Below are 25,861 nucleotides of genomic sequence, written 5' to 3'. Positions count from 1 at the left end.
CCCCTCGCGGTAAAGGCGTACCATTTCTTCAATTACAATCTGCAGGCCTACACCACGGTTAGTTTGAAGATTAAATTTTCTGTCGGTGTTTTATCATTTGTTTCTTTTCGCAGACATTAAATATGGCTTACAGGGTTTACGCCGTACTGCAACGGAATGCAATGAAAAACTAAGAATTGAACTTACACACAACAGATTATCATGAAAATTGTAATAAGAATGTTGATAGTTCAAAGTGTTCACGGTTTCGTAACCCACATTAGTGCAAACAACTTGTCATGAGCACTTGCCTCTTATCAATGTTCCACACGTATCTCAAGATGCTCCCAAGACCGGTTCCATACGGCTGCCAGCGTTCCTCAGTGGTCAGTTTGTTTCGATACGCTGTGAAGACAACAAGAAAATTACCTCCAGTCATTTGTAATGAGTAGTTGGAAGCGCCCGGACATCATTCCGTATCCTTCGGTGTGGCACAGATTCACTGCTCAAACTCCCGACCCCACCAACCAGTCTGCTACCTATCGGGTGCAGGATGTTCCCGAGGACCGGTTCGAAGATTGCATCCAGCACATGTGCTCCTACTTCTTGCGAGATGAACCTACGTGCCGCAGCCTACGCATAGCAAGTGATCCCGCTGCCGTAGAAGAGTTCAGTGCCCTCTGGCGCATGGTGTTGTTGCAACGCTGTGCGGTCGTTTGTCTGCGCGACGATAGTGATGAGATCGTCGGAGTAAACATGCTGCACGTCGTTTCGCGGAACGATTCCAAGACAAATGGCCGCATCCGTTGTCCGGCAGTAAAGACTGTAGTTGATTGTACAGTGCACATGACAGAAAAGGGAAACCTATTCGAACGCTATCCGGCGGAGGAGTGCTTTCTGTCTGCCTGGGGACTGTCAGTCCACCCCCGGTATCGTGGGTTGGGTTTGGCGAAAGAAATTCTTTTCACACGCATTCCACTCGGCCAGGCCCTGGGCCTAAAGCTGTCGGCGACCGTGTTCTCACACCCCGGCTCGCAAATACCGGCCAGCAAGGTTGGGTTTCGGGACGCCGTGGTAGAGAAGTTCGTCGACCTAGCCGAGAAAGGATTCATACTTCCGGACATTAACGTGGAGTACAACAAGTTGATGGTGCTGGAACTGTGAGGGAAATCATCAAGAGCACAACCCCCAAACTGGCACCTCTCTGCTGCTTTCACATATAAATTTGTTTAGAGCGCGTCCGGATATTCCGATCAATTATAGCACTGCATAAATAGGGAACAGTTTAATAAATCACTAACGGCTTTTTGTTTTTTACTTGTTCGATATATTTCTCTTACGCTTTGCCGTTATCGTTCTCTCGAGGTCTAGTTTCGGTTGGCCTCTGCTCCGTAAAACGGTTCCTTCAGTTTCACGAAATATTCCATTGTGGTTGTCCACTCGGTCCCTCTGTTCGCCTTCTTACTTTGCCAGTACAAGAAAAACGTTGCTCAACCCACACACCGGGAGCTGTGACGGTAATAATTACATAATATCTAATCATATTTTGAGATAGAAAGCGAGTTAACTTCACAATGTCTCGCAAGTCATACATTGCCTCGGTCGCCATTTTGCAGGGTTCCAATATTTTATTTTCCACTTCATCGTGTTGTGCTGCCATTTCGATGCACTTTTGAGCAGCAGCCCGTACAACGCACGTGATTCTGTCTTGTTGCTTCCTCTCTAATTACTTTTAGTTATTGAGTATAAATTACTAGATACTAACTTAAGGTGTTAGCGTGAAAGGGTCTTCCTATCTGGAAGAAGCGTTAGAGCCGACCGACTGACTGAAAGCGTCGCTCGGCGACGATCTCATTTTACGGGATCGAAAAGCTAGTACACGTTAAAGTTCACACAAGACCATCTGCGCTTTCCAAGGGCGCCATACAGTTAGCAATGGAATGAAGGTTCCTTTCGGCCACCACAGTGCGGCGGGACAACATACGAAGTGGGGAAAGCTTGATGAAGGAAGCGATGTTAAAAAAAGAGGCCATTCATCCTCTAACACAGTGGAACGCAGAACACAAAGCCCAACTAGAAACACAAACAAACGATATCGACACAGTAACAATGGTCCTAAATAAGTAACTGTTCTCCGTAAAAAGTGATTAAATATCTCCTTCAAAAGCCACTGCAAGCAACGGACACAGCTAGGGTAAAACATGCTTTTTTAACCTTGTCCACACAAAGCTATCGAATCCCTATCATCCCTAGCAAATAGTTCGCTTATGCAATGGTATGTTTTTCTGTGCGTGCGCGTTACACGTTACTCAAAACGCCCTTCTACTCGTAGCTGAACACATTGCTTCATTGTTTTCTGCCTATTATTTACCTTAGAAGAACCATCCTCTTGCTGCAAAGCTACAACTAGCGCTAGACCCTAACACGAACAACGTGTCGATATTTCAGAAAACAACGCGAAAAGTGTCCCTCAAAGTAGACAACGAAAAACCAACGGAAATCTAGCTAGGGTCAGCCCTCCCGGAGCACCTACAGGCCGTACAAGGCGCGGCTTTACCCTGAGAAGAGTGTTTTGCCGGTGTGCTCACGATCACTCTAAAACCCTCCTTTTAACCTCTACCCAGATGCGCGTACTTGTTCGTTTTTTTCCTTCGATCTTCCTCCGATCGTCCGTTCGAACTGATTCTCCGAGTCCAAAAGACACATTTACACGCAAAGCGCAGCGCAACGAGAGAAAGGAATACCACACTTAGAACGTTTTCCGGTGGATTGCGCGCTGACCGTCTTCGTCGAACTCTCGCTTCGAGACCCACATCTTTTTGAATGTGTCGAGCGAGGCCAGAATCGAACCACCCATCCACGTTGAGTAGATGCGTTCCTGGGGGGCTGCAATCTGCAAAGAATTAAACAGTCATCCAGCGTGTACAACGATGATGAATAGTTCCGCTCTTACTCTGATCTTCATATCCTTCGCCACATGCTTCCGTATTTCGGATAGCAGTCGATCACCGAACCCCTTGAACAGTGTCGAACCGCCCGACAACACGATGTTCTGGTACAGCATCTTTCGCAAGTCCATGTCCGACTTTTGGATCGAATATATCAGCACCTCGTGGATGCCTTCGCACTCCTCGCCGAGCATATGAGGGCGGAACAGGACCTCCGGTGCCCGGTAGCAAGCCGGCCCTATCTCGAGCACGTTGCCATCCGGTAGCACGTACTTTGTCTTCTCCGTGTCGACCGTTTCCTCCTTCAGTGGATTCGTCGCGAGCGAGCAGACCTTCTCCTTGATCGAGCGCACTATCTCGAACTCGGCCGTCGTGCGAAAACTGAAACCCTCCTTACGGATCAAGGTTTTAAGGTAGCGCGTTACATCGCGACCGGCAATATCCACACGCATGATGCTGTGCGGCATTGCAAACCCTTCGAAGATCGGTACGGCGTGCGTGACACCATCGCCCGAGTCCAGCACCACACCGGTCACGCGCCCCGTCGCGTACAGACTCAGCACGGCCTGCATCGACACGAACAGTGCGGGCACATTGAACGTTTCGAAAAAGATTTCGGCCGCCTTCTCACGGTTTTTGCGCGGATTAAGTGGTGCCTCGGTCAGCAGCACCGGGTGCTCTTCGGCAAACGTAGACAGCTCGTCTTTGCTGTAGATGTACGTCCAAATCTTTTCCATGTCGTTCCAATCGGTCACGATACCGTGCTCCATCGGGTACCGGATGCTCAGCAACCCCCGGTAGTCTTCCGCCTTGGGACCGACAAACATGTCCCCTTCGAGGGCACCGGCCATCACACGGACGTGCTTCGGACGCCCCATGCTACGGATCGCACATAAAAATGAAAGCCATTAACAATCGCAACATCGTAGCAACCTGCGCCCCAGGCAACACTTACTAGTTGGGGAAACGACACTTTGGTATGTGATCGCCTGCGAAGCCCGCCTTTATCATTCCGGAACCCTGCAAAAACAAGCAAGATCGGTGTCGGTGCAGATTAGTGTTCGAAAGGATCTTGCACCGGAAACTAAGAACAAAGCAAAGGAGGCGATCAAAGATGTACTCCGAGCGTGTGAAACAAATTCGTCGTACGCTGACGGCGCTGGTGCCTCCGAATCCGAATTTGACCGTTTTCGATCGCGCAAGGATGGCGCAGGTGGACGAGTTTTATCTGCGCTGTCAACATCAACGTGACTACTACCGCGACCGCAAGGGGTTGTTGGTGGCTTTGCCCGAATTTCAGCGTCCGTTGAGACGAAGCTTCTCTCAACTGACGAACCCGACCGATGAATACCTTCGCAGCCACCGATGCTCGGCTGCCTGAGATCGGAGCGGAACGTAGTGTGTAATCCATCTTTTCTTCACCTCATCAGTCACAATAAATTGGATTTGTTTTCACTTTTAAAGAAAAACAGGGATACGGTGGATTTTCCTGTGTATAGCCAAGCATTCCAACCGGTGATGTCATTGATTCTTTCGAATTTGCTCATCGCGCACACAGCCGTGGAGAGGGTGGTAGTGATCGGTTGTCAACGCTTTTGTACACTGCGACAGGGAGCACCACTTCAACCCGCACCAACAATGCGTCGGGAACATTCAAGCAAGCGGCGGGAGTTGTCCTTCCTGTCTCTCCACGCTGTGTTACGAAGTGTCCGGATCGATGGACAGCGGATCCTCCGCCTTCCGTCACCAACTTACATTGTCGATGACGACCGGTTGATTCACAATCACATCGTAGGGTTCCATGATGCTGCTGGTGATTATCGACGCTGACACTGCCGGGGGTGATCAAACTAAACAGCGGTGCGCGAGCAGGAAATGGGACGCGATGGGCGCTACACCGTAAATACCCACGGAGTGCCCACGTTGCAAACGATCGGAAAGATTTTGTTTTCACCAATTTGCGTTTGCACCAATAGCCGCAGCAGCAAGCAGCCGTTCTTTTCGGTGCCGTTTTCGACGACCACGACGATGACAGCTCGTACGTGGGAGCGTCCGTCTTCTTCCAACGTTTTCGCCCCAATCTGTCAGTGGTCAGAGTTTTGGCCAGTTTTTTGTAGAGATCCTGAACATGCTCAAATGTTTCGTTTCAAATTGGCCTCGATTTTCAGGCGGGCCGTTATATTTCTTACGCCAGGACGAGTAACGTAGTTTTAGTTAATCGATATAAATAAATGTTTTCAATATACTATTTATTTGTATAATTAGCTAGGGTGGCGGCCTCGAAGGCCGTGGTTATCGCAAATATGCATATACCCGTTACCGGATCCTTATTAACTTCCTTGGTGCGTTTTTACCTTCATCAGCAAACGCTACAAGAAATGTTCACAGCGTTAATTTCTCCATTGTAGCCGAATGTCGAAAGTAGAGGACTTTGAAATGCTCCAGCTTCGCAGTGAATAAAAATCGCATAACAATTTTTGGGGAACTAATCGAGTTTAACATCTGCTGCTGGAAACATTCTTCGATCCAATCTAAACTTATCAACCTTCTGTTACGCGTCTTCTATCTCATACTTTCACCTAAGACCTTAAAAAGAATAATTATTTCAATTGATCGTTCTGTTACGGATTATTAAATACGAAGGAAATAGAAAACTAAGACATGATTGCAACTTTCCACCGTCAAGTGGCTCAAGCAAACAAGCGACGCATAAATATATACAGAACGACCACCAAAAACAGGGTCAGTCCGAGCCCGAAGAGCACCTTGTCCGTGCAGTTGCGCCGGTTAAGCTTGTCCAGTAGCCAGGCGGACTTTTGAATGTTGCCGGCCGCTTTGAGAAGTTCGTCACGCGTACTGTTCACCGTGGCACTGGTCGCGTGAAGCACGTCGAGCGATGAGGCCGATTTTTGCGTGGCATCGTTCAGTTGCTGTGTAATGGTTAGCATCCGCTGAGTGATTTGCTCCTGCTGCATCATTAGCAAACCCGATTCGTTGCCCTTTGCGCGACCCCGCGAAGATGTCGACCGTGCGCGGACTTCGTTTTCATGTGGGCTTAACATGAACAGCTCTTCCCTGTTATCACTTTCGATCTCCCTCATCTTGATAACGTTTGTGCGCCGAAAATCTAGCATTGCGCTGTTGAAGAAGCAAAGAAGAAAGTGCGGCAGTGAGGCAAGAGTAGGTAGCGGACACTATCGCACCATGCATAGGGGTATATCCTTTACGCTCACCGGTGGACCATGCTGCGATGCTCCGTGGCCTCGCGGAGCAACGGCGCATCAGCGTGAACTTCTGCATATTCGTCCAGCTTCGCGATGCATTGCTGCAGGGCACCCAACTTCTTTCGGCCCTCTTCGTTCAGCACTTCCAGTTCCTTAAGAGTCCCGTGGAACTCTTTGATGTCCTGCGGTTTGGGAAAACGAGAAAAAGATTTACCGAAAGTGTTCAGACTTCTGGTCCAGGTCGTATTCGTTACAAACATTGGTGATTGCATTAAATCGTAGCGTTGCATCGACTATCTCATGCCGTATTCTGGCTAGCGTATCGGCAGAAGCCATCGTCAGTATCCGAAACGAAACGTGCCGGAGGATATTACACGCACTATTCTGTCGACCTACCGGAATCACAAATCCCCCAAGAACAATGGATTGGATTTACGATATCTCCGGGACACTGGCCAGAGTTTCACCGACGGATGCTGAGGTGACGATGGCGGAAAAGTGTACACGACTGGCCGCCACGATTCTGTCACTCGTCCCGCAAATGTTTGTTTACTTTGCGAAAGGGAAATTCGCCCGAAATCGAAACCTATAATCCCGGGATATAAACGTGGGGACGTTTCTTTGTTTTGATCAGCTGTCACACCATGTACCTTCGGAGCTTTGGCGAAGCATTGTAGTAGGGTGGTAGTGAAATTTCCCATCGCTCCCGATCGGATTGCTTCCGGAATCGGTGAACGCAAAACGGACGCAAACATTGTGCAACGCGCCAGCTCTTTTCTTCCGGCCCTTTTTGTGTTTCGCTTTCGGTGTAATTAGATTATGACCGTGGGTGGTGGGGACATAAATGTCTGTGCTGGTTTCTTTATGCTTGCTCAAGATTGAACTCGTCGTAGCCGACGGAAGCAACAGTCACCATCAGTCGCCTCAGAGTACGATGCTCGGCCCGACGGAATCCGACACATCCGCCTGCGGCGATGACGCAGCAGCAGCTGCAGGCGGCAGCATTGCTGGCGACGGTAAGGACCGCATTTTAATTATAGCATCACAGCTCGGGAACTCATTTGTCGCTGACTGACAAACAACAAACGTTGATTGGCTGTCCCCGGAACAGAGGCAGTTGGCGCAGTATCGACGGAACACCCGAACAATCCGCGGTTGCAGCGCGAAATGAGGGGCCAGCGTAAGCCGAAGAAGATTACTATCGAAAGCTACCGGAACCGACTGTTGGATGGACCTGCATCGGCCGCCGATGACTATCGTGGCATTCTACCGAAAAGTTCTCGCGAACCGACCCCCATGGACGGGGTGCTGCCATCGTCGGCCACCGGAAAGCAGGACTTTCCGGGCGAGATAAACTTCTTCTCCGGCAACCCGTTCGTCGAGGTTACGAAAGGCATACTGCATCTGTTCAAGAGAAAGTGAGTGCGAGGGTTACGTAAAATCCCGAAACGCAGCCATTGGCTAACGTTTCACTGCGTCGTTACAGCGAACGTGCCAATATTACGGAAGGTGGCGTTTCGAAGACGATCTGCCTCATAGCCGTACCGTCGTCGCTGAATTGTCACGACATTCTCAACTTTATCGCACCGTGCCACCAGGAAATCCAGCACGTGCGCATCCTGCGCGATGGATCACCGAACCAGTTCATGGTGCTGCTCGAGTTCCGGTGCGATGAAGGAGCGACTGAGTTTTACAAAACTTTCAACGGTGCACCGTACAACAGTCTCGAGCCGGACTCGCTCTGTCACGCCGTTTGGGTGTCGAGCGTCGAGTGGGGTCTCGATGGGTCCTGTGCCGCGCCACAGGGCCACACCGAGCTTCCCACGTGCCCCGTGTGTCTCGAGCGGATGGACGAAAGTGTCGACGGTGTCCTAACGATCCTCTGCAACCATGCATTCCACGCCGGGTGTTTGATTAAGTGGGGCGATTCGACGTGTCCCGTTTGCCGGTGTATTCAAACACCGGAACTATCCGAACCATCGGTATGCATGGAGTGCGAAGGTACAGAAGCGTTGTGGATTTGTCTTATCTGTGGCCACATCGGTTGTGGACGATACCAGGGAGGTCACGCCGCTTCACACTATCGTGCCACCAACCACACGTACGCGCTGCAACTCGGCACCAACCGTGTGTGGGATTACGCCGGCGATAACTTTGTCCATCGGTTGCTGCAGAGCAAATCGGACGGCAAACTGGTGGCAACGCAATCGCCTGGCGGTGCAGATGGCGAGGAAAAGATTGACTCAATGCAGCTCGAGTTTACCTATCTGCTGACGTCGCAACTGGACGCGCAGCGTGATTACTACGAGGAGCGATTGTCACGACTGGAAGCGTCCCTTGGTGGCGAGCGGCAGAAACTGCAACAGGACAATGAGCAGGCGAAAAAGAAGTACGTCACGCTCGAGACGAAACTGCAAGCGTTGACGAAGGAGAAGAATTGTTTGGAGAAAAAAATTACACAAATGACTACCAAGTAAGTACGGCGTAGGATGACGAAAATGAGCATTCGAAAACAGCCAAGTGTGGTGAACACACCGAAGGCTAACACAAAGTTCTCGTTGTTCCACAGAATGAACACCGTGGCAAAGGAGCTGGCGGAGGAGAAACAGTTCGGCAAAACGCTGCAATCGAACCAAACGTCGTGGCAAACCAAGTTCAGTGAGCTGGAGAAAAAGTGCACCGAAAAGGAGCAGGAAATAGTCGATCTGAAGGAACAGGTGCGCGATCTGATGTTCTACATGGAGGCCCAAAACACGATCGCCGGTTCCGAGCTGAAGCACGAGCTCGTCGACGGTACGGTCATTCTGCCCGACGACGACAGTGCCTCACTGCTGGCCGCGGCTGCCGGCAGTTCCGGTGCCACTGGTGGGAGCGGGGCCAACAAAGCGTCCGCTAGGCGCCGTCAGCGTAAAAAGTAAAGATCTCTCAAAGCTACTCGCCCCCGTGTGGCTCCGATCTGCGCGCACAGTTTCAATCTTTCGAGCACACAATTGTTTTTTAAACGATAAACATGTTTGTTTCGCCAATTGTGATACCCTTCGTAGTCGTTCCGTGCTTTATTTTTGTCTTGCCAATTTTACCGATAAATACATAGCAGTTCGATCCGATGATGCCAAGGCCGTTGAATGGATGCACGCGATGTGTTTGGGCTTTCGATTCTCTGTTCGCTTTTTCAGATTTTATTTACAAATACTTTCAGTGTCCCAACTTCACCAACCCGTCGGCGTACTGGAATTCGGGACTATGTTCGTACTCGCACATGTCCAGCGCTACTTCACAGCTTTCCTTCACCACGCGCTTGTCGTCTTGCAAGTACTCGGTGAGTACTCGCGTGCACTCTTCGGTGGCAATGGCCCCGAGAGCTTCCGCACACTCGTGCCGTACCATTTCGTTCTCCATCGGATCGCGTAGATTTTCAACCAGAAACGGTACACTACATTCTTCCTGCAGCTGGCCGAGTACGAAAGCAACTTCGTGCCGGAACAGGGCGCTCTTGCCCTTCAGCCCACAGGCCAGGGCCAGTGTGGCGTCCTTCGTTTGAAGATTGCGCAGCGCAAACATTGCCCGGTAGCGATTGTAGAGGGTGTCCGTTTCGTCCATCAGAATTCGTCGTAACTCATCTACGCTGTGACCTCCGGTGGTGGGCGGTGTCGGATCGACTGAAGCATACGGATTGCAATCCTTTGCGGCGACCGTGCCAGGACCCTCCGTTTGCTTTAACCATCGTACACGCTCCAGGGCAATTTCGCACGTCTCTGACACCTCGACCACGGGATCAGTGGCGTACTGCTGAAGGATTTCTTCCACCGAACTGTCGCCGATCGCCCCGAGTGCTTCGGCGGCTTCATGGCGTACCATCGGTTCTTGGGTCGTATCTGCCAGTACTTTCGTTAGCAGCGGGATGGCCCGGCTGTCTTGCATTTGCCCTAGGCAGTATGCTAGCTCGTGCTTGAGGAGTGCCGAATCATCGTTGAAACAGCGGCCGATCGACTCGAGAGCACGTTCGCCGCCAATGTTCCGCAGCGTGAACAGAGCCCGAAATCGTTCCTTCAACGGCCGTTCCCGACTGTTCAACACGTCGCCGATGGCGACCACTTTACTTTCTTCTATTTGAACCATGGTTTTCTGTAATACAACACGCCGGTTTATCACGACAGAAAAGAATATCGCACACGCGACCGTGACTCACGTTGCCATGCCGCAACTTCGAATCTAATGTTGATGTTTCGCACGCCAAAATGACAATAGATATTGTACAAGAAAATTTATTGCTTGTTAGCTTCAGTCAAGTTCAGCAAGTTAGTCAGCAAGTTGTGTTTACGTTTTTTTACAAATTCAAATAAAGAATAGTTCATCATATGTTTCGGAACTTTCGTAAGCTTCCTTAATTTTTATTTCGAAATCGGGAGATGCAATTCGTTAACGCGCTCGTTAACTCGGACGTCGTGGAGAAAGTGCTTTTACAACTCTTCAAATCCGCGGTGAAAATGTTCTATGTCTACTAGACCTGCTGCTAGCCTGCTCGAATAATACAGTCTGCTCGTAGTCTGCTCGACTATTTAACAAAAATGACCGTTACTGGTGAGGTCGCTACATTTAATAAATAAATAGGTTGTAATACACATTTAAATGATACGAGTTTGAATAACATTTGGTTAAGTTGCGAAATTTCAAATTTTTCTAGCAAATTACAATACTTTTCACGGAGAAAGTGTCCATTGCGTGTCAAGATCCTGCCTGCTTGCTGTTGTTGACGTTTATTTCCGTTCTCCGTGAATGCGCGAGTCGGCAGCCACTAGGAACGTTTGTACACATAATAAAGGATAATAGGAACGTTCGTGCGTTTGTACGCGATAAAACAAAAGTTTATAACTTTCGTACGACCAATAATTGCACGCGACAATGGAAATGGCAAAGAAGAATTGGGAGTTGGAGAACAATATCGTGACGCTGCCGGCAAGTGACGAAATCTTTCGGTACGACGCGGAACAGCAGCAGCGCATCCTGACTGCGCGGCCTTGGGAAAAGGATCCACACTTTTTTAAGGACATCAAAATTTTCGCCCTGGCGCTGCTGAAAATGGTCATGCACTCGCGCTCGGGAGGACCGCTCGAGGTTATGGGTTTGCTGTTGGGAAAAGTCGATCAAGACGCAATGGTCGTGATGGATGCTTTCGCACTTCCCGTCGAAGGCACGGAAACCCGCGTCAATGCGCAGTCCCAAGCTTACGAGTACATGACAACGTACATCGAATCGGCGAAGGAAGTGGGTCGTTGCGAGAACGCCATCGGTTGGTACCACAGTCACCCAGGATACGGATGCTGGTTGTCCGGAATTGACGTCAACACGCAGATGCTCAACCAAAACTACCAGGAACCGTTTGTGGCGATCGTTGTCGATCCGGTTAGAACCGTGTCGGCCGGCAAGGTGTGCCTCGGTGCGTTCAGAACCTATCCCAAAGGTGAGAAACTCGGTGAACTGCAAACTGCTGCTCACAAATGGATATTAGTTAATGGATGATGTGTATTTTTTCGCCTAGGGTACAAGCCGCCGAACGAAGAACCGTCCGAGTACCAAACGATCCCATTGAACAAAATCGAAGATTTTGGAGTACATTGCAAACAATACTATCAGCTCGATGTGACGTACTTCAAGTCGGCGCTCGATCGCAAGCTGCTAGATTCACTCTGGAACAAGTACTGGATGAACACACTGGGCAGCTCGGGTATTTTGAGCAACCCGGATTACACGACGGGCCAGATTTTGGACCTCTCGGAGAAGCTCGAACTGAGCGAAGTCAGTCTTTCCCGGGGACAGTTTATGGCCAGCGGTGCGACGGACCCGAACGAAAAGCGCACCGAAGATAAACTTTCCAAGGCAACGCGTGATTGCAGCCGCGCTTCTATCGAACTGATTCACGGGCTGATGGCGCAGATAGCGAAGCACAAGCTGTTCAATACGGTCAATACCGGGAATAGAACCAGGCTAGAGCCGATGAACTCAAATTAATCTTTAGTTGAGGTAAACAATTTGAAAAACTTGTGCTTCACTTCTATTTCATACAAATAAAAGCGCAAACGAGTTTGTATTTTCAAAATTCATAAAACAACTGAATGGAAGATATTTTGAATAAACCCTAATCTCAAATCATGTTTCAATATGTTTCCATCTTGTGAAATTAAACCCCAAAAATTAAACTCAGATTAAAACCCAAAAATGTTCAGTTTGCAGCGGCGAAGCTGAAACGTCAAAAACACCAGTCTCTGCTCAGCCGACAGGGCAATGTTTTCATGGTGTTTTCCTGCTTGCTCACCAATGGCCTTCTTCGTTGACGCGCGACGATGAGTAATTCACCGTTGAACCGGGATCAAGTAAGCCGGCTTCTTTGAGGTTCTGTCGGCGTTGTTGTACAGTAAACTGTAAATTGTCGCCGTTCGTCCCGTGCCGTGCCGGTAGTAGTTGGTTTCCGCTTCACAACTCCCGATTCTACCAGTCTACTCATCCGCCATGTCCGATCCTCGCTTGCGCCAGCTGACGATTAAAACAGGTGTAGTGAAGCGCCTCTCGAAGGAAAAGGTCGTCTACGAAAAAGAGGTCGTCACGCAGCAGAACCGGATCGAGAAACTAAAGGCAGCCGGTTCCGATGACCATGTGTTACGGAAGCAGGACGAAGTACTGCAGGAATCGATGATGATGATACCGGACTGCCAGCGGCGGTAAGTGACGTACCCGATTCGGTTTTCGGCCACACACAAGATGCATTGAGAGACACCTCGATTCACAGATTGGCCAAAGCACACCAGGAGCTGTCGGAGATGATCCGCGACGAAGAGGAGCTAAAAGAGACGGCACAGTACCAAGCAGCAATAGCGGTGCTAGAGGAATCGAAAGTGAATCTGCCGCAGAAAGTTACGGGTTAGGTGGAGCATTCGGAACAGATGAAATGATTAAGAACTTATTTTTAAGAAAACTAGCGCACTTATTAAGCTACTAATAGGAACGATAGCATCGCCGTGTCTTACAATTCTTTCAGTAAGGAACGAGTGCCATCGATATGCAGACCGATATGCAAGTTGATGTGACGTGTCCACCTCCTCCGTTGGATGATTCCTTTCCTCATGTCAGATTACTTGAACAGATAACAGCTTCCGATAAATTGCTAGTAAAGCACTTCCTTTCCCAACGCTCCGAAGCCGTCAGAACGAAATCAGATCAAAATGCCCCAAAAACTGACCGTTACACCGATATACCGCAATATCGCAACGAACTTCGTGCCGCTTTGCTACTATTGGAGCGCTTGAACCGTTCCAAGATCGATCTGGAGAATATGCTTCAACCGGATGGCGACGACTCCGAACGGCACCAAGATTGGACTACTGAGCTCGATCAGACCGTGCCACTTGAAGAAGCTCTTCGCAATAAATTAGACTTTCTGCAAGATCCCGCACGATTGCAAATCCTTTATCGCAAGTTGGCCACACGACGCAAAAAACGTGCATGGCAAAGGCGTCACAATAAGCGTCTAGCCGAAAAGTCCAAACAACTGCAAAAGAAGCGCGAGAAACGGCTAGAGGAAATTGCCCTTTGGGAGGCGGATTGGGATGAGCGATTGAACCGGGAGCGTGCGACGCGGGATGAACTGCTGGCAAAGTCCGCTTTCTTGGCCGATGTACGACGACGCAAAGCACGGGCCAAACGAAACCTGCGAACGTTCGAAAAGACGGTTTATCTTCGCAACCAACAACGTCCAGCCGATGTTAGCGCGGCTGAAGGCAAACAGCAGAGGTCGTCGGAAGTTTCTGAGGAACGCTTTCGCCGTGATATCGACCATTTAATCACCGAGTGGAAGGCTAAACTGAGCGAGTACGTTAAGGAGGAGAAGAGACTGAAGGACGAACTGGCACGTCGTTCTACGGGAAACGAAAGTCGACGCCGTGAGAATCGCTGGCGAAAGGCTCTCTTTGGTGACGCTGCTTCTGGTCCGCTCAATCGAAAACTTATCAACGACCCCGATGAGCTTATCGCCATACGCCGAGCGTGGGACGTTTATGCATTGTCACATAGCTTTGGTTCCGATGAGCTATCTTCCGGCTGTAGCGCAGTTCCTTTCGGGTGGGTAAAACCGCCGGAAAATGCGCTCCCCGAATGGCAGATGTACAGAGAGAACCACAAAACCAAGGAAGACGGTAACACCGCACCCAAGACATGATTTAAACGCAGAAACACGTCGGCTCAGCCTGTAATTGATTATCCATCTTTTGAAATAAAATGTTAATTAAACCTACATTGCGTTTCATCACATACAAATGTGCCTTTGCAGTTCATGTTTCGAACGGAACTTGCTGACCCAAGAAACACACGAAAGCTAAGCACCAGAGCATTGGTTTTATTATAATTTCTTCCATCACCTGCTTCTCCACTACACCTGGGAAAGGCCCCATTCACGTTATGTGTATGTCTCATGCTACTCGGTGTAAGATAAGGTACATATCAATAAACAACTGTTACATGATGTCCTGTAGTCCTGTGGTTAGGTCGCGACAGCTTAAAACACTGCGTTGCGTCTGCGTGATCTGCGTGTTAGCATCTTTCTCCTGCTAGCTCCATGCGATCGCGATCGTTCGAAGCCTGCCAACTCCGTCACTCTGTAACTGAACACGCTTTCTGCGCTGTGACTCTTCAAATTGCCCGCTCACGCCGCCAATTTGCTGGTATGTAATGTAATTGTTATATTCATAAATACTTTTTTTATGAACGTAAGAAAACACTATAATCTCTCCCCTGAAGCCGTTCTAGCACGGGAGTGTATTGTGATTCATAGTGGCGCAAAATTAGATGTATAACTGTAGGTCTCTATAGGTTTACAAGTGGGTTTCTCCATTGTTTCCGCGTGATCATTAATCGGCTTGGGATCGGCTAATTCACGATATTGTTTTTCATTACAATGTATTTTACATTTTCAGTGCTATGTACAGTGTTTATCAACGTACACCGAGATAAGAGTTCAGTTCTTTCGGCCTCTTCTGTTTTTTTTCTAGCAACAGATGGCCCTTCTCTCCACAAGAAGCTTGCCAGTGGTGCCGGTTTAATTCTGCTCAGTGCAAGTCCCTTCTGGTAACGGTTAAAGAAAAATCGTTGTGCAAACGAGAGAAGACTGATTAATCGCTATCTTAATCGCTGGATGCTACACGGTCCTACAAACTAATTGTGACTTTCGCCCATCTTTCTCCATCGTCCTATTCTGTGGCGTCCTTCTCCTTATGATGAGAGGAAAGAGTATTGCATCGTGACAGTTTCTGCGTGTGGCAGGGAAGAGATTATAGCATCGAACAAGGATTTATAAATAAGGATTGGCAAAATCGGCCGCACGCAATCATCGTGATGCTACTGTGACTTGTGTGACTTATCTATGTTTGTTTCATAATTAACTGGTTCCTTTCGGCCATTTTTAAGGTTCTGTTGTTAGTGATTGCACAAAGGGACAAGGCAGCCACAGGCTCCTTCCGTGGAGCTATGGTTTACGTATTTCTTTTCTTTTTATCTTTCAAGTGAAGGCCAAATTGTTACTGTGTTACATGTAAACGAAACGGGAGAAAAAACCAAGACTGCCGCCTGCCATTTGCCGTGAAGCCACGTTGATATGCCTCGGTATCGCCTCGAACAACGAGACTCGCCTTTCTGTATCGGTTTATGAGTGCCCGCGAGCTTACTGTTCCTGCCAAATTAATTATCCACCGAAAATACAAAAAAAAGCCACAAAGTAAAAGATTCCTCTCGCTTCGAATCGAATGAATTAATACAAAAATCGTAATCAAAGCAGTCCAAATTCGTCGCGGAATTCCTTGGCCTTGCTTATAGTGATAGGATTTTGTTCCTAGAATTAGTCTAGCCTATTAACGAAGAAATGAAAAAATCTCTGAATCAATCTCTTTTCCGTCTCTCTCTATCATTCGTCTGTTTGTGTAATTTCGACAACACAAATATGCAAACATTTCTATAAATTTATAAGCCCGACCGTTTTAACCAAATAATATAAATATATCTACAGCAAAACGTGCACAAATTGTGGAGTACTTCAAGAGAAAACTGAATATACATTTCAACACCGTTCTATCAGTAATTCTGTCTCTACGCTCGATTCTTAATCTAATTTGCATTTACTTCGCAGTTTTGTTCCGTTTGCTCGAAAAGGATCGCCACGCTCTAGCATCAAGTTCTGGTAAAAAATTCCTGCAACCGCTGCACGGTCAGCCGATCGAGGGCGCACAGATCGAAGTCGAACGTATACTTCGTGATTTCGTAGCACCCGGTAGCGGCAATCATTTCCACCACGCGCTGCAGCTCATTGTTATCCTTCAGGGTCATGATTTTGTGCTGCAGGTCCTTCAGCTCCGACATGTAGTCCCCAGTTAGTGCGGTGTTGTTGGCAGTGCTGGTGGAGTTGTTTAGTTCGCTGGCACCGGTTCCTGCCGCTCCACTGCCCTGGACAGTTCCTGCCGTTCCACTGGACCATGAGCTGCCACCATTATCACCACCACCACCACTAGCCACAGTGCCCCCAGTGCCAACCGCCGATTGCTTGGTGATGATGTTATTGTTATTGGCAGAGTCGACACCGATACCACTGTCAAACAGATGGTCGTCCTTTTTCGGTATTTTAGAAGGCGGTTCCATCAGACTGCCAGTCGAAGCGGGCGGAGAAGGTGGCGAGGGGCTGCGCCGACCAGTCGCCATCGACGGTTCAGTGACCGTTCCGTCTTTAGGTGCCTTTTCGGTTGCCAGTTCATTGTCTTTAGTTTTTCGCTTACGTTTCTTGCTCGACTCTTTGGACGCACTGTCCTTTGCATCTGGCCCCGGAGGAGGTGTTGCCGTGGCCGCCGAGCTTCCACCTGCTTTGGGTGGTTTCTCTTTTTTCCACTTGTGATGATGCCGTTCGGACGAGTTCTGAGCTAACTCTCGCCGTGTGGATCCGGTCGTGCTGGTGGAAGTTGTCGACGAGGATCGGGGCTGCTGTTGCTGTGACTGTTGTTGCTGATGATGCGGGCCATTACCACCGATGAGATCCGCTATGCTACTGTTCGATGCTTCCGAATCTTTTTCGTTGGCTACTGTCGACGGCGGCCGGCTGTCGGGAGTATCGGAGCCGTCTGAATGTTCCCCCTCACTGATATCACCAATCAGTGCTGCGGTCATCGGTGTGGTGGACGTCTTCACGCCGTGATGCTTTTGCTGCGCCCCACTGGCACCATAGCCTTGAGTGGGTTGCTGCCGATCGTGACCGGGTGGTTTGGTGGTTGGATCGACGCTGGTTGAGGCGTGCTTTGCTTTCGATGGCACAGTAGCGCTTCCCTCGTTCGTTTCCCGCGTTGGAGTTGAGAACGAGCCGGTGGCGGCTGCTTTGTGGTCACCAGACGCCTTTTCCTTCTGTCGATCCTTCTTGTCTTTCCCACTCGACGGTCGATCCTTTTCCTTGTCCTTCGATTTATCCTTTTTCTTGTGCTTATGTCTCCGTTCGTCCTTTTCACGATCTTTTGAGTCTTGCGTTTTTTCGGCCACTTTCGAAGAAGCCGGTCCGGTGTTTTGGTCCGATTTAGTAGCTCCTGACCCCGTATCGCCCTTTTTTTCTTTCGCGAAACCAACGGCTGGTGGCCCCGAGGCGTTTGCGATGGCATTAATTGTCGGAACGCCAGATGACGACTTGCTGCCGGTACTTTCCTTGTTACCTAGGGCACCGTCAGTGGAGTGATGTGAGGAGTTGGTTTTACTGGCCGATCCCACGGGACCGGGGGCTGATTTTGATGTATCCTTCGAAAAGATAGCACCGCCCGTCGAAACGCCCGATTTTTGTTCCGTTTTCCGCACGCTGGAAGAATCAGTACGATCTTTATCCTTGTCGTAGCTTTTTTTATCCTTCTTGCTGCTCTTCTTTTCCTTCTCGTTACCACCACCAGCATTACCAGCGCTTCGTTTGCCGTCCGATCCTTTGCCTCCGCCGAGGGCACCACCGGGAGCCGAGGCGCTATTACTGCTCGTACCACTAGTAGGAACTGTAGGATTATTACTATTATTACTAACACTACCGTTTGAATTCGAACTGACACCAGGCGTGATGTTGTTGCGCTTGGGACTGGCCGTTACAGGGCGTTTCACGGACGCGACAGATGACGAGGTCAACACTGATACACCTCCACCAGCGGCGCTGTTACTGGTGGAGTTCTTTTCCTTACCATTTGCTTTATCTCGCTCCTTCGAGTGGGTTTTGTCCTTCTTGTCTTTACTATGCTTTTCCTCCACCATGCCGGACGACGGCACCGGTACGGTGCCCGCGCTGGAAGAGGACTTTTTGCTTTCCTTGTTGGGGCTGGAGTGTTTGTGGCGGGAGGAAGATTTGTCCTTCTCCTTCGACGACGAAGTTGATGCCGATGAGCCAGAAACATTGCTACTGTTGCTGACGTTCCGGTCGTTCGACGATTTTTGACTCATTTGGCTCTTGCCACTGGCACTGGAGTTGTTGCTAATGCTGCCCGGTGCGCCACCACCACCAGGTGACGTCTTACTGCCACCACCAGCGGATGATCCGGCTGATTGCTGTTGCTTTGGATCCGGCGACACCTTACTACCACCACCGCTGCCCGGTTTATGGGAAATGTAGCCCGGTGAACCAAATAGATCCACAAACTGTCCTTTCGAATCATCCGTAGAGGATTTGGATTTGGATTTTTTCTCTTGCGACGTGCCCGACCGGTCCCCACCGCTATGGCCACGGTTGGCTTTGTAATCATTGCTGGCAATGCTGCTACTGCCGCCAGTTCCGGTACCAGCTGCACCACCGCCTGCCACTGGAAAACCACCGCCCTTCAGGAGCTTCCGACGGAACTCATCCGAAGGATTGGGAAAGACATATTCCTCACGCTGGCTTTTGACTGGCGTAAGATCGAGATCGTAGTTGAACAGGGCTTTCTTCGGATCGTCACGATTTTTAAAGTACACCTCAACCGGCAACATAAATCCTGCGTAACCGGCTTCCTTCACACGATAGGGCGGTTCTTTGAAAACTGTGAAACGTAAGAAACGGTAAGACAGAACGTGAACACAAGAATTGGCATGCCAACGCCCCTCTACAAATCTACCTCGTTTCGGTCGTGGGAAAGAATCGTGCAAATTGAAGACCACCTTGTCGACAAAGTGGCTGATGTCGGCCCCATCCGGACCGCGCACAAACAGCTCCCAGTCGTGCGTGTAGCCCTCGGCGGTAGGCCGGCTCTTGACGGTGGCCACGTGACCGATTTCTACAAATATTTTCACTGACATCTCTGCCGTCCGCTCCTAGATTTCCGGTTTTCCCAAACACCGCATACAACGGGAAGATTTGAAGCTATGAAAATAAACATGGAAGACAAAAATTGGCATATATATTACCACGCCGCGGAGTTTTCCCGAAACACTTTCACTCCATTTCAAATTCGACGGAGAGAAGCGTTTTTATTTTGTTGTTCTTCCGTTTTCTTCTTTTTATTCTTCTCTCTAACACTTTTGGTTCGTTTGCTTCTTCCGCGCAAAGCCATGGCACACTGTGCCACCAGCGTACAGGAAAATCGATATTTTCGAAACGCTGCCATCCAGCCCTGGCGAATCCGTTTTCATGAGGCAAATAGTCCGAGTACTGGGCCGAGATAAAATGCTAATTAATGTCGCCCCAGTGGCCAACAGACCACAGTGAGTGCGCCCGCCCGTAATGGGCTCATTATGTTGACATGCCAACCTTGCCAACTGCTCTTCCTGTTACGGAAAGCGAATATAGCCCAACCGAGCACAGATACTGCGCCAGACTGTAGGTACTTTTTATTACATCACATTGTACCATTTGTGGTTCACCTTCACATAATGCACATCATTGCAGGGAAAAAGAAATCTTTCTTGGACCGGATATGGTTTGACAAAAAGTTGTACCCGAAGCACGCAGATTGTTGTTTTGCCGTGACAAAAGTATCCAAGTAAGCGCTTCGCAAGTGCATCGCATGCTGTATCATCAACGCAGTGTCTGCGAGCAGCACCGTGCTTAGCCGCGATGGAACCACCCGCGAGGCTCGGGAGGCAAGTCTAGATTCACAATGTGTAAGTTGCAGCATTGTTGATTGCGTATCGCTGGGAAATGTACCATATGGTTCGACAAATGCAAAAACATCTATTTTCTCTTTCTTCCGGCGGTGCACTGCTCTCGATCGAGCACCTGCATGTGAACCGATACGTGTGTCGCGTTCCAGAGATATGAGTCGTAAAATCCAATGCAAATACCCGGCCCGACCCATACATTATGCCAAGCCACGAAACCGGTGTAGCGCTGCTGATGTGAGTTAGAAAAAGCGAGAAATATAACGACTAAGAGCATCGTCATCCCCTCAATATTTGCCATCGTTTCGGCGAGTGGCCAATCGACGCTGCCTTTGGTAGTGTTTATTGAACGAAACATAAGCACTCTTTGATTGTTGATAGTAAAAGCATCAACCCAACATCGTACTCACCTCACTTCTGCACCGCACTACTGCACTCGTTGTCCACTACATCCGGAAGGAGTTCTACGCAAGAGACCAGCGTATATTTCCTTGCGCGGTTGCGTGCGTTTGTTTTGCTTGCCGCTTTGCTCCGCCAGGTTTCCGCTACGATGCGACACGGGCAATTTAGGGGAACTAGTTTTTATTGCAACGCTTCTGGTAACAATATTTACAAAACAAGCGTCCTCCGCCGTCAATAGAGATACTTTTCGGCCACGAATTTCTGAGAAGCAGCAGCATTCGGTTTGATTTGGTTTCGTGTGCGAACGCCAGCTTTCGTCGGTCGCGACGGGTTTGCCTCCGAGCGCGCACACACGCACGCAAGCACGTACGCACGCACAATCCCAAACACGGCCGCGAGATGCGATGACGATTATTTTTGGAGAAATGCTTCACTTGTCGCGCGTCAAACTCCGCGCTTTGGTTGTTCGACTTGTGTGAACAGTGACCACGGATGTTTGGCGCTTGATTGAAGGGAAAATGGTCGCGTCCTATTTCGCACTGCACACGGTGAGTTTGGACAGATTCTCTATTCTCTTTCTCTGTGGAACTGTTATCGCGGGGGTGAGGAGGGGGGTGCCCAAAGTGCGCAGGGGATGCTCTGACAGTCAGTGTGACATTTTGTGGATCAAAACAACTTTTCGAATCCGGATCAAAACTCTCCCGGCGTCAGGGGGTTTTTCTTTTAATTCACCCCTTTACGATATGGTCATTGTTATTTGTTTTTTCGTTTGTTTTCGTTTTCGTTTCGTTTCTCGATTGTTGACAATACAACTGCGACAGGTATCGCAGTATGCTGCGTTTGGTTTGGTGCATAATTGGCGATTGTTATTGACACAGTGTGCAGAACTAAACAAGAGATGATAAACGCATTCGTTCATAATCGGCAATGACACCTGGAATCATCGTGATTTTCAACGCGCAATGATTACAAAATAACGCAATCCGCAACATCTTCAAAAGGGGTTTAAGAGCCCAGCCGCGACTCCATTTACCACCCGAAATGGAAACCCTACATCAAAAATTTCTTTACTACAGCCGACGAAAATCCTTCCGCTACGGAGTGCCGTTCCTGCTGCTCATGGTCGGCGGTTCCTTCGGATTACAACAGTTCGCGCAGATAAGGTGATGGGCTCGATAGCACTAAGGCACTAAGGCACTAAGCTTACCGTTCTTGCTTGCCCTTCCAGATACTCCGTGTCAAAGAAAGGTTCGCTTACGAGAGAAGAAGCGAATAAGGTTGGGGTCAACATGAAAAAGCAGGAAGATGTAACGCTCGAAGGTGAATACGAGAAGATCAAGACGCTTGACATAGACCACTGGGAGAACGTGAGGGGACCACGGCCGTGGGAAGAGTCAGCCCCTGCGAACGTGACTAACAAATGATGGCCAACAGAGTGATAATGGTTAGGATAGTAGGGTTTCGCTAGAAAATACATTTCTTTATTTGCTCCGGCTTGAGTTTGCCTTCACTTTCAATACAGTATTTGGCATTGCCATCTTTTGCGGTAATGACTCTCGGCTAGCGTGTGAAGCAACCGGTTCCGGCCGTCCGGTGTTACCATCCACAGAAGCAGCGCAACATCCTAACATCGAACGAACGTTAAATAGGCAAGCGGCACCGATCCGGCACTAGAAAGCGGCAGAAATTGTCTTTCGTCACCTTCGAATGTACGAATAACGCCAGCGCTAAGCGTACAATATGCCGGGGGTGGTTTTATGCTCCATGTCCCACGTCTCAAGACACTTCCCCTCGCAAGCGTTTATAGCACGTTTCGTAGGCAGATTGGAACCTCTTACTTGGCCTGCAGCAACAGACAGCGAACGTAGAAACTGGTGCTTATTGCACCGTTGGGAATGTGTTTGGTATAGTTACTCAGCAATTGCAACAATTCCACTGGTTCCAGGTGTTCAAGGGCTATCTCCAGCAGATAGTTCCACTGGCGGAAGCAGGATTCTTCGTGCGCCCGTCGATCGTCGTTTATTGCACTATTGTCCTTATTGTTGGGCCGCCCTGCAACGCTGCACCGTTTGCCGCAGTTCAGGCAGACCATTTCATTGTGCTGATAGAAGGCAAGCACAAGTTCAAACAGCTCCTTCCAATGGCGCGCTTCGAACATTTCTCCTGCAGCTCGCTCAAACAGTTCGCGATCGGCGAGGTTCCACACGCAAACGACCACTTTATCGCGGCGTCGGTCCTGGATGTAGTAGCGTGTCACGGTGCGCCACAGGTGCGGTACTTGCTTCACCAGCTCGAAACACTCTCCGTATTCCTTGCGCGACCAAAAGTAGCGCATTAGGCTTATTCCAATCTCGCGGTAATGGCACGTGCTGGTGGCACGTAAGTAAAACCCACATGCGTTGCAGCATTCCAGGCGATTTAAAATTGTGCAGGTCGCCTGGTCCATCGTGTTACACACGATAAATCCTTCCTTGATGAACTGTCGCGAATCGAGATCAATCTCCCAGAGCAGCTCCGGTTTCAGATAGTCGAAATATATGCGCGTACACTTGAGCCGTGCGTCTGGTTCCTCGTTCTCAGCCATCAACTTCTCTAGCTTGCGCAGCAAACGCACGATCGTTTCCGTACCGTAGTCGTCGAATATTTTGGCGTAGCGATCGGCAAAGTTCAGATTGCTGATGATCGACGATCGGTAGATTAGATAAAGGTTTCTCACCGTCGCGTCGTCTTCCGATGTTTCGTACCCTTCGAGCAAGGAGGTTGAAAACTTTTTCTTTCCACCCATCGTGGGAGTGGCACCGTTTGCAGCGGACGTTGTTTTGCTGCCGGTGCGCGTACGTACCAGTTCCTCGTCGGGGGTTGTTTTACCCTTCGGAGTGTCGCAGCCTCCATCATCGGCTTCGATGCCCAGTTCGGCCAGTAAAGCATTCGCTCCATTGCTGTACCCAGTATTGTTGCGACTGGGTTCGTAGATTTTTGTTAAATGCAACGTTTTCGGACGCTCCGGAACGTTGAGCGTATTCCGTTGTCCCTGCTGCTCGTATCCCATAAACATTTGCTTAATGTTACGGCCATATTTACCCCGTACCACCGACACCAGTGCCTCCTTAATGGTCGCCTCGGTAGAAAGCAACAAAGGAGATTCCTTCCCATTCATCTGTTTACCGTTGTTGTTGAGCATACTCTCTAGTATGTAGACGCCTTGTTGCTTTGGCTGCTTTTCCACTCGGTGGTTCAAAGTCGGTTGAGGTGATGACTCATGCGAAATATTATCGTCTGCCAGCACTGGTGACGCTTCATCCTCGTCTCCCGCAATCTCAACGCGTACTTGAAAAAGCCGATTCGCTCCCGTGAGCAGATAGATCCATTCGTGGACCACTGCCACGTGCGTGATGTCGGAAAATTCGTCTGTACGCAGGACGATCTTTGAGTGCAGCGGATCGATTATGAGCAACTGGGTGCGATCATGTACTAGCAGCAGCTGGCGGCGAATGGAGTACAGCACTTGAAACGGAACAACCATCATTGTGCTATCCACCCCGGGCGGTAGATCAAGGTCAGTTTCCTGTAAGCGCTTGAGCTGATGATCGTCGGATCGCCGTACACCGGACGACGGCGGTTTGAACTGGTGCGTGCGAATAACGTTTCCCTCGAGATCGGCCTCCCACAGACGGCTTCCCGGTCGGGAACAGAAAATGCGAACGTCTTCCTCGTCGACAATCATTAGCGGCGGCGACGGTGTTGTGGCAGTGCTGTTCGGTTGAGCGATTACGAACGACGCTCCGTACTGGCCGTCTCTTGGGCGATTGCCAATCTGCAAAGATCGTGCATACAATGCCGCCGTTCAGGAGCGTATTGCGCTACGGAATGCTAGCAGTCTAATAGGGCTACTTACTTGCTTGAATTCCTCGCGAGCCGTATTGCAAAGCACACACTTTGAGAGCGTGGACACGAGTAGCAAATCTTTGTAGCGATCAATTTGTACAATGCGAGTTTCGAGCAGCAGCACGGGATGCAGGCTGATGTTGAGTATGTTGCGGCCCTGTAATGTGTGGTCTTATTAGTGTGACCTATTCCCGAGATTTCCAATCCATGCTGCTTACTTACCATGAATAGCGAGAACTGTATCAATGAGACGATTCCCCTGGAGTCGCCGCAGTACAGCTCTTTATCGTCCTCCGTCCAACAAAAACTCGTCACGAAAGCCGAAGCAGGAAAGTCCCTGTCACGATGCTCACCTGTTGGCGTTAGGTCCGTGCTCAGGATCTCCCGCACATTGGGCGGCTCCAGCTCTAGCAGCACTCCGATTGAGCCGGCCTGGTTGCCGATGGCGATCTGTTTTTCATTGTGCGAAATTGAAACCTTCCCGATGACGCCTAGCTGGCTGGGAACGAGGGCCAGGAAGGTAGTGGTCGAACGTTCGTACAAATACAGGCTTCCCGAGTTGGCCCCGAAGACAAGATATTTAGGCGAACAGTCGAAACAGGTGAACTGTGGAAAGAGGATGAGAAGTTCGAGCATTAGTGATCGTAGCAAAGCAAGCTCATTTTACTTCAGCTGCGCACCTTTATGCGTTTATTATCCCGTAGAGGTTGATTAACGGCAACGGAGAGTTCAGCCCTGTCTCGCAGGGCGTATTGCTTATTGGTTGCATCCATCGTAGTTTGCTGTTCTGCGATTGCTTTACGCCTCAAGCTGTAGCGACGACTCCTACGTTTTAGCAATCTTCTGATAACAGCGAAGGCCGTTTCGGTTCAACTTCATGATCATTAGGAGCATTACCTTCACCCTACATTAATGTATCATCCCTGGAAGACTTATTTCGCGTTCCGTCATCTTGTGTGCCGTGGTTTCTATACGCAACGATACTCAATTTGCTCTCCATACATAGGGTGTACTGCAAACAAAATTACAAACGGAGGACAAACAAAATGCGTAGTTTCAACAATCGGCAGCTATTAACTGCAACATCAACAGTTATTTGCCACTTTGAAGGGGATTCTGAAGGAGTTCTGTAAATTGATATCAGTAAATTCTGTATTCTGTAAATAATTTAACGGGGTAGGAAAAATTCTGTTCTCAGAACACATTGTCAAACTGTTATCATGTGTCATATAACCAAGGTTGATACCAGCATGGGTTGTCGTGATGCCTAACAAGGTTGATACTAGCAATCGGTAATCTATAGCAGTTGAT

At 49.3% G+C, this 25,861-nt stretch overlaps 11 protein-coding genes across 13 annotated transcripts; 6 read left to right on the top strand and 5 right to left on the bottom strand.

The window, feature by feature from the left end:
* Nucleotides 1–389: 389 nt before the first annotated feature.
* Nucleotides 390–1,254, top strand: LOC131211899 (arylalkylamine N-acetyltransferase 1-like). Its single transcript, XM_058205573.1, has one exon. The coding sequence runs from the start codon at nt 424–426 to the stop codon at nt 1,141–1,143; it is 720 nt and encodes a 239-aa protein (XP_058061556.1). The 5' UTR covers nt 390–423; the 3' UTR covers nt 1,144–1,254.
* Nucleotides 1,255–1,323: 69 nt separating this feature from the next.
* On the bottom strand, nt 1,324–4,937 carry LOC131211897 (actin-related protein 1). Of its 3 annotated transcripts, XR_009156918.1 has the most exons (5): nt 4,279–4,347; nt 3,883–3,947; nt 2,933–3,806; nt 1,572–2,872; nt 1,324–1,488 (listed from the first exon to the last, which is right to left on the bottom strand). XR_009156918.1 is itself a non-coding variant. In XM_058205570.1 (4 exons), the coding sequence occupies exons 1-4, from the start codon at nt 4,728–4,730 to the stop codon at nt 2,729–2,731; spliced, it is 1,131 nt and encodes a 376-aa protein (XP_058061553.1). In that variant the 5' UTR covers nt 4,731–4,937; the 3' UTR covers nt 1,324–2,728. The 3 variants fall into 3 exon arrangements, 2 of the variants coding, with proteins under 2 accessions (XP_058061553.1, XP_058061552.1); XM_058205570.1 differs by lacking the exon at nt 4,279–4,347 and adding an exon at nt 4,683–4,937 and having other exon boundaries at nt 1,324–2,872; XM_058205569.1 differs by having other exon boundaries at nt 1,324–2,872.
* Nucleotides 4,938–5,202: 265 nt separating this feature from the next.
* LOC131211900 (uncharacterized) lies at nt 5,203–6,612 on the bottom strand. Its single transcript, XM_058205574.1, has 3 exons — nt 6,410–6,612; nt 6,161–6,333; nt 5,203–6,065 (listed from the first exon to the last, which is right to left on the bottom strand). The coding sequence occupies exons 1-3, from the start codon at nt 6,485–6,487 to the stop codon at nt 5,618–5,620; spliced, it is 699 nt and encodes a 232-aa protein (XP_058061557.1). The 5' UTR covers nt 6,488–6,612; the 3' UTR covers nt 5,203–5,617.
* Nucleotides 6,613–6,878: 266 nt separating this feature from the next.
* LOC131211895 (BRCA1-associated protein) lies at nt 6,879–9,258 on the top strand. Its single transcript, XM_058205567.1, has 4 exons — nt 6,879–7,167; nt 7,263–7,569; nt 7,638–8,624; nt 8,721–9,258. The coding sequence occupies exons 1-4, from the start codon at nt 6,996–6,998 to the stop codon at nt 9,067–9,069; spliced, it is 1,815 nt and encodes a 604-aa protein (XP_058061550.1). The 5' UTR covers nt 6,879–6,995; the 3' UTR covers nt 9,070–9,258.
* LOC131211898 (deoxyhypusine hydroxylase) lies at nt 9,190–10,343 on the bottom strand. The gene has a single exon (XM_058205572.1). It carries the CDS (start codon nt 10,268–10,270, stop codon nt 9,347–9,349), a length of 924 nt encoding a protein of 307 aa, XP_058061555.1. The 5' UTR covers nt 10,271–10,343; the 3' UTR covers nt 9,190–9,346.
* Nucleotides 10,344–11,053: 710 nt separating this feature from the next.
* LOC131207013 (COP9 signalosome complex subunit 5-like) lies at nt 11,054–12,160 on the top strand. Its single transcript, XM_058199620.1, has 2 exons — nt 11,054–11,612; nt 11,691–12,160. The coding sequence occupies exons 1-2, from the start codon at nt 11,054–11,056 to the stop codon at nt 12,158–12,160; spliced, it is 1,029 nt and encodes a 342-aa protein (XP_058055603.1).
* A 329-nt stretch (nt 12,161–12,489) lies between these two features.
* Nucleotides 12,490–13,201, top strand: LOC131209141 (tubulin-specific chaperone A). Its single transcript, XM_058202136.1, has 2 exons — nt 12,490–12,867; nt 12,936–13,201. Exons 1-2 carry the CDS (start codon nt 12,659–12,661, stop codon nt 13,069–13,071), a joined length of 345 nt encoding a protein of 114 aa, XP_058058119.1. The 5' UTR covers nt 12,490–12,658; the 3' UTR covers nt 13,072–13,201.
* LOC131209140 (uncharacterized) lies at nt 13,067–14,417 on the top strand. The gene has a single exon (XM_058202135.1). The coding sequence runs from the start codon at nt 13,206–13,208 to the stop codon at nt 14,358–14,360; it is 1,155 nt and encodes a 384-aa protein (XP_058058118.1). The 5' UTR covers nt 13,067–13,205; the 3' UTR covers nt 14,361–14,417.
* Nucleotides 14,418–15,973: 1,556 nt separating this feature from the next.
* On the bottom strand, nt 15,974–19,462 carry LOC131209086 (protein AF-9). The gene is made up of 2 exons (XM_058202068.1): nt 19,282–19,462; nt 15,974–19,206 (listed from the first exon to the last, which is right to left on the bottom strand). Exons 1-2 carry the CDS (start codon nt 19,460–19,462, stop codon nt 16,361–16,363), a joined length of 3,027 nt encoding a protein of 1,008 aa, XP_058058051.1. The 3' UTR covers nt 15,974–16,360.
* Nucleotides 19,463–21,547: 2,085 nt separating this feature from the next.
* Nucleotides 21,548–22,164, top strand: LOC131212969 (cytochrome c oxidase assembly protein COX16 homolog, mitochondrial). The gene is made up of 2 exons (XM_058207072.1): nt 21,548–21,828; nt 21,894–22,164. The coding sequence occupies exons 1-2, from the start codon at nt 21,707–21,709 to the stop codon at nt 22,087–22,089; spliced, it is 318 nt and encodes a 105-aa protein (XP_058063055.1). The 5' UTR covers nt 21,548–21,706; the 3' UTR covers nt 22,090–22,164.
* LOC131212968 (BLOC-2 complex member HPS5 homolog) lies at nt 22,120–25,707 on the bottom strand. Its single transcript, XM_058207070.1, has 4 exons — nt 25,231–25,707; nt 24,773–25,156; nt 24,561–24,707; nt 22,120–24,479 (listed from the first exon to the last, which is right to left on the bottom strand). The coding sequence occupies exons 1-4, from the start codon at nt 25,321–25,323 to the stop codon at nt 22,500–22,502; spliced, it is 2,604 nt and encodes an 867-aa protein (XP_058063053.1). The 5' UTR covers nt 25,324–25,707; the 3' UTR covers nt 22,120–22,499.
* Nucleotides 25,708–25,861: the final 154 nt, after the last annotated feature.

The sequence above is a fragment of the Anopheles bellator genome, chromosome 2, assembly GCF_943735745.2.
Source record: "Anopheles bellator chromosome 2, idAnoBellAS_SP24_06.2, whole genome shotgun sequence".
NCBI classification, from domain to species: domain Eukaryota; kingdom Metazoa; phylum Arthropoda; class Insecta; order Diptera; family Culicidae; genus Anopheles; species Anopheles bellator.
The sequence above is the reverse complement of the archived record's forward strand: the minus strand, read 5'-3'. Positions and strand labels throughout refer to the sequence as shown.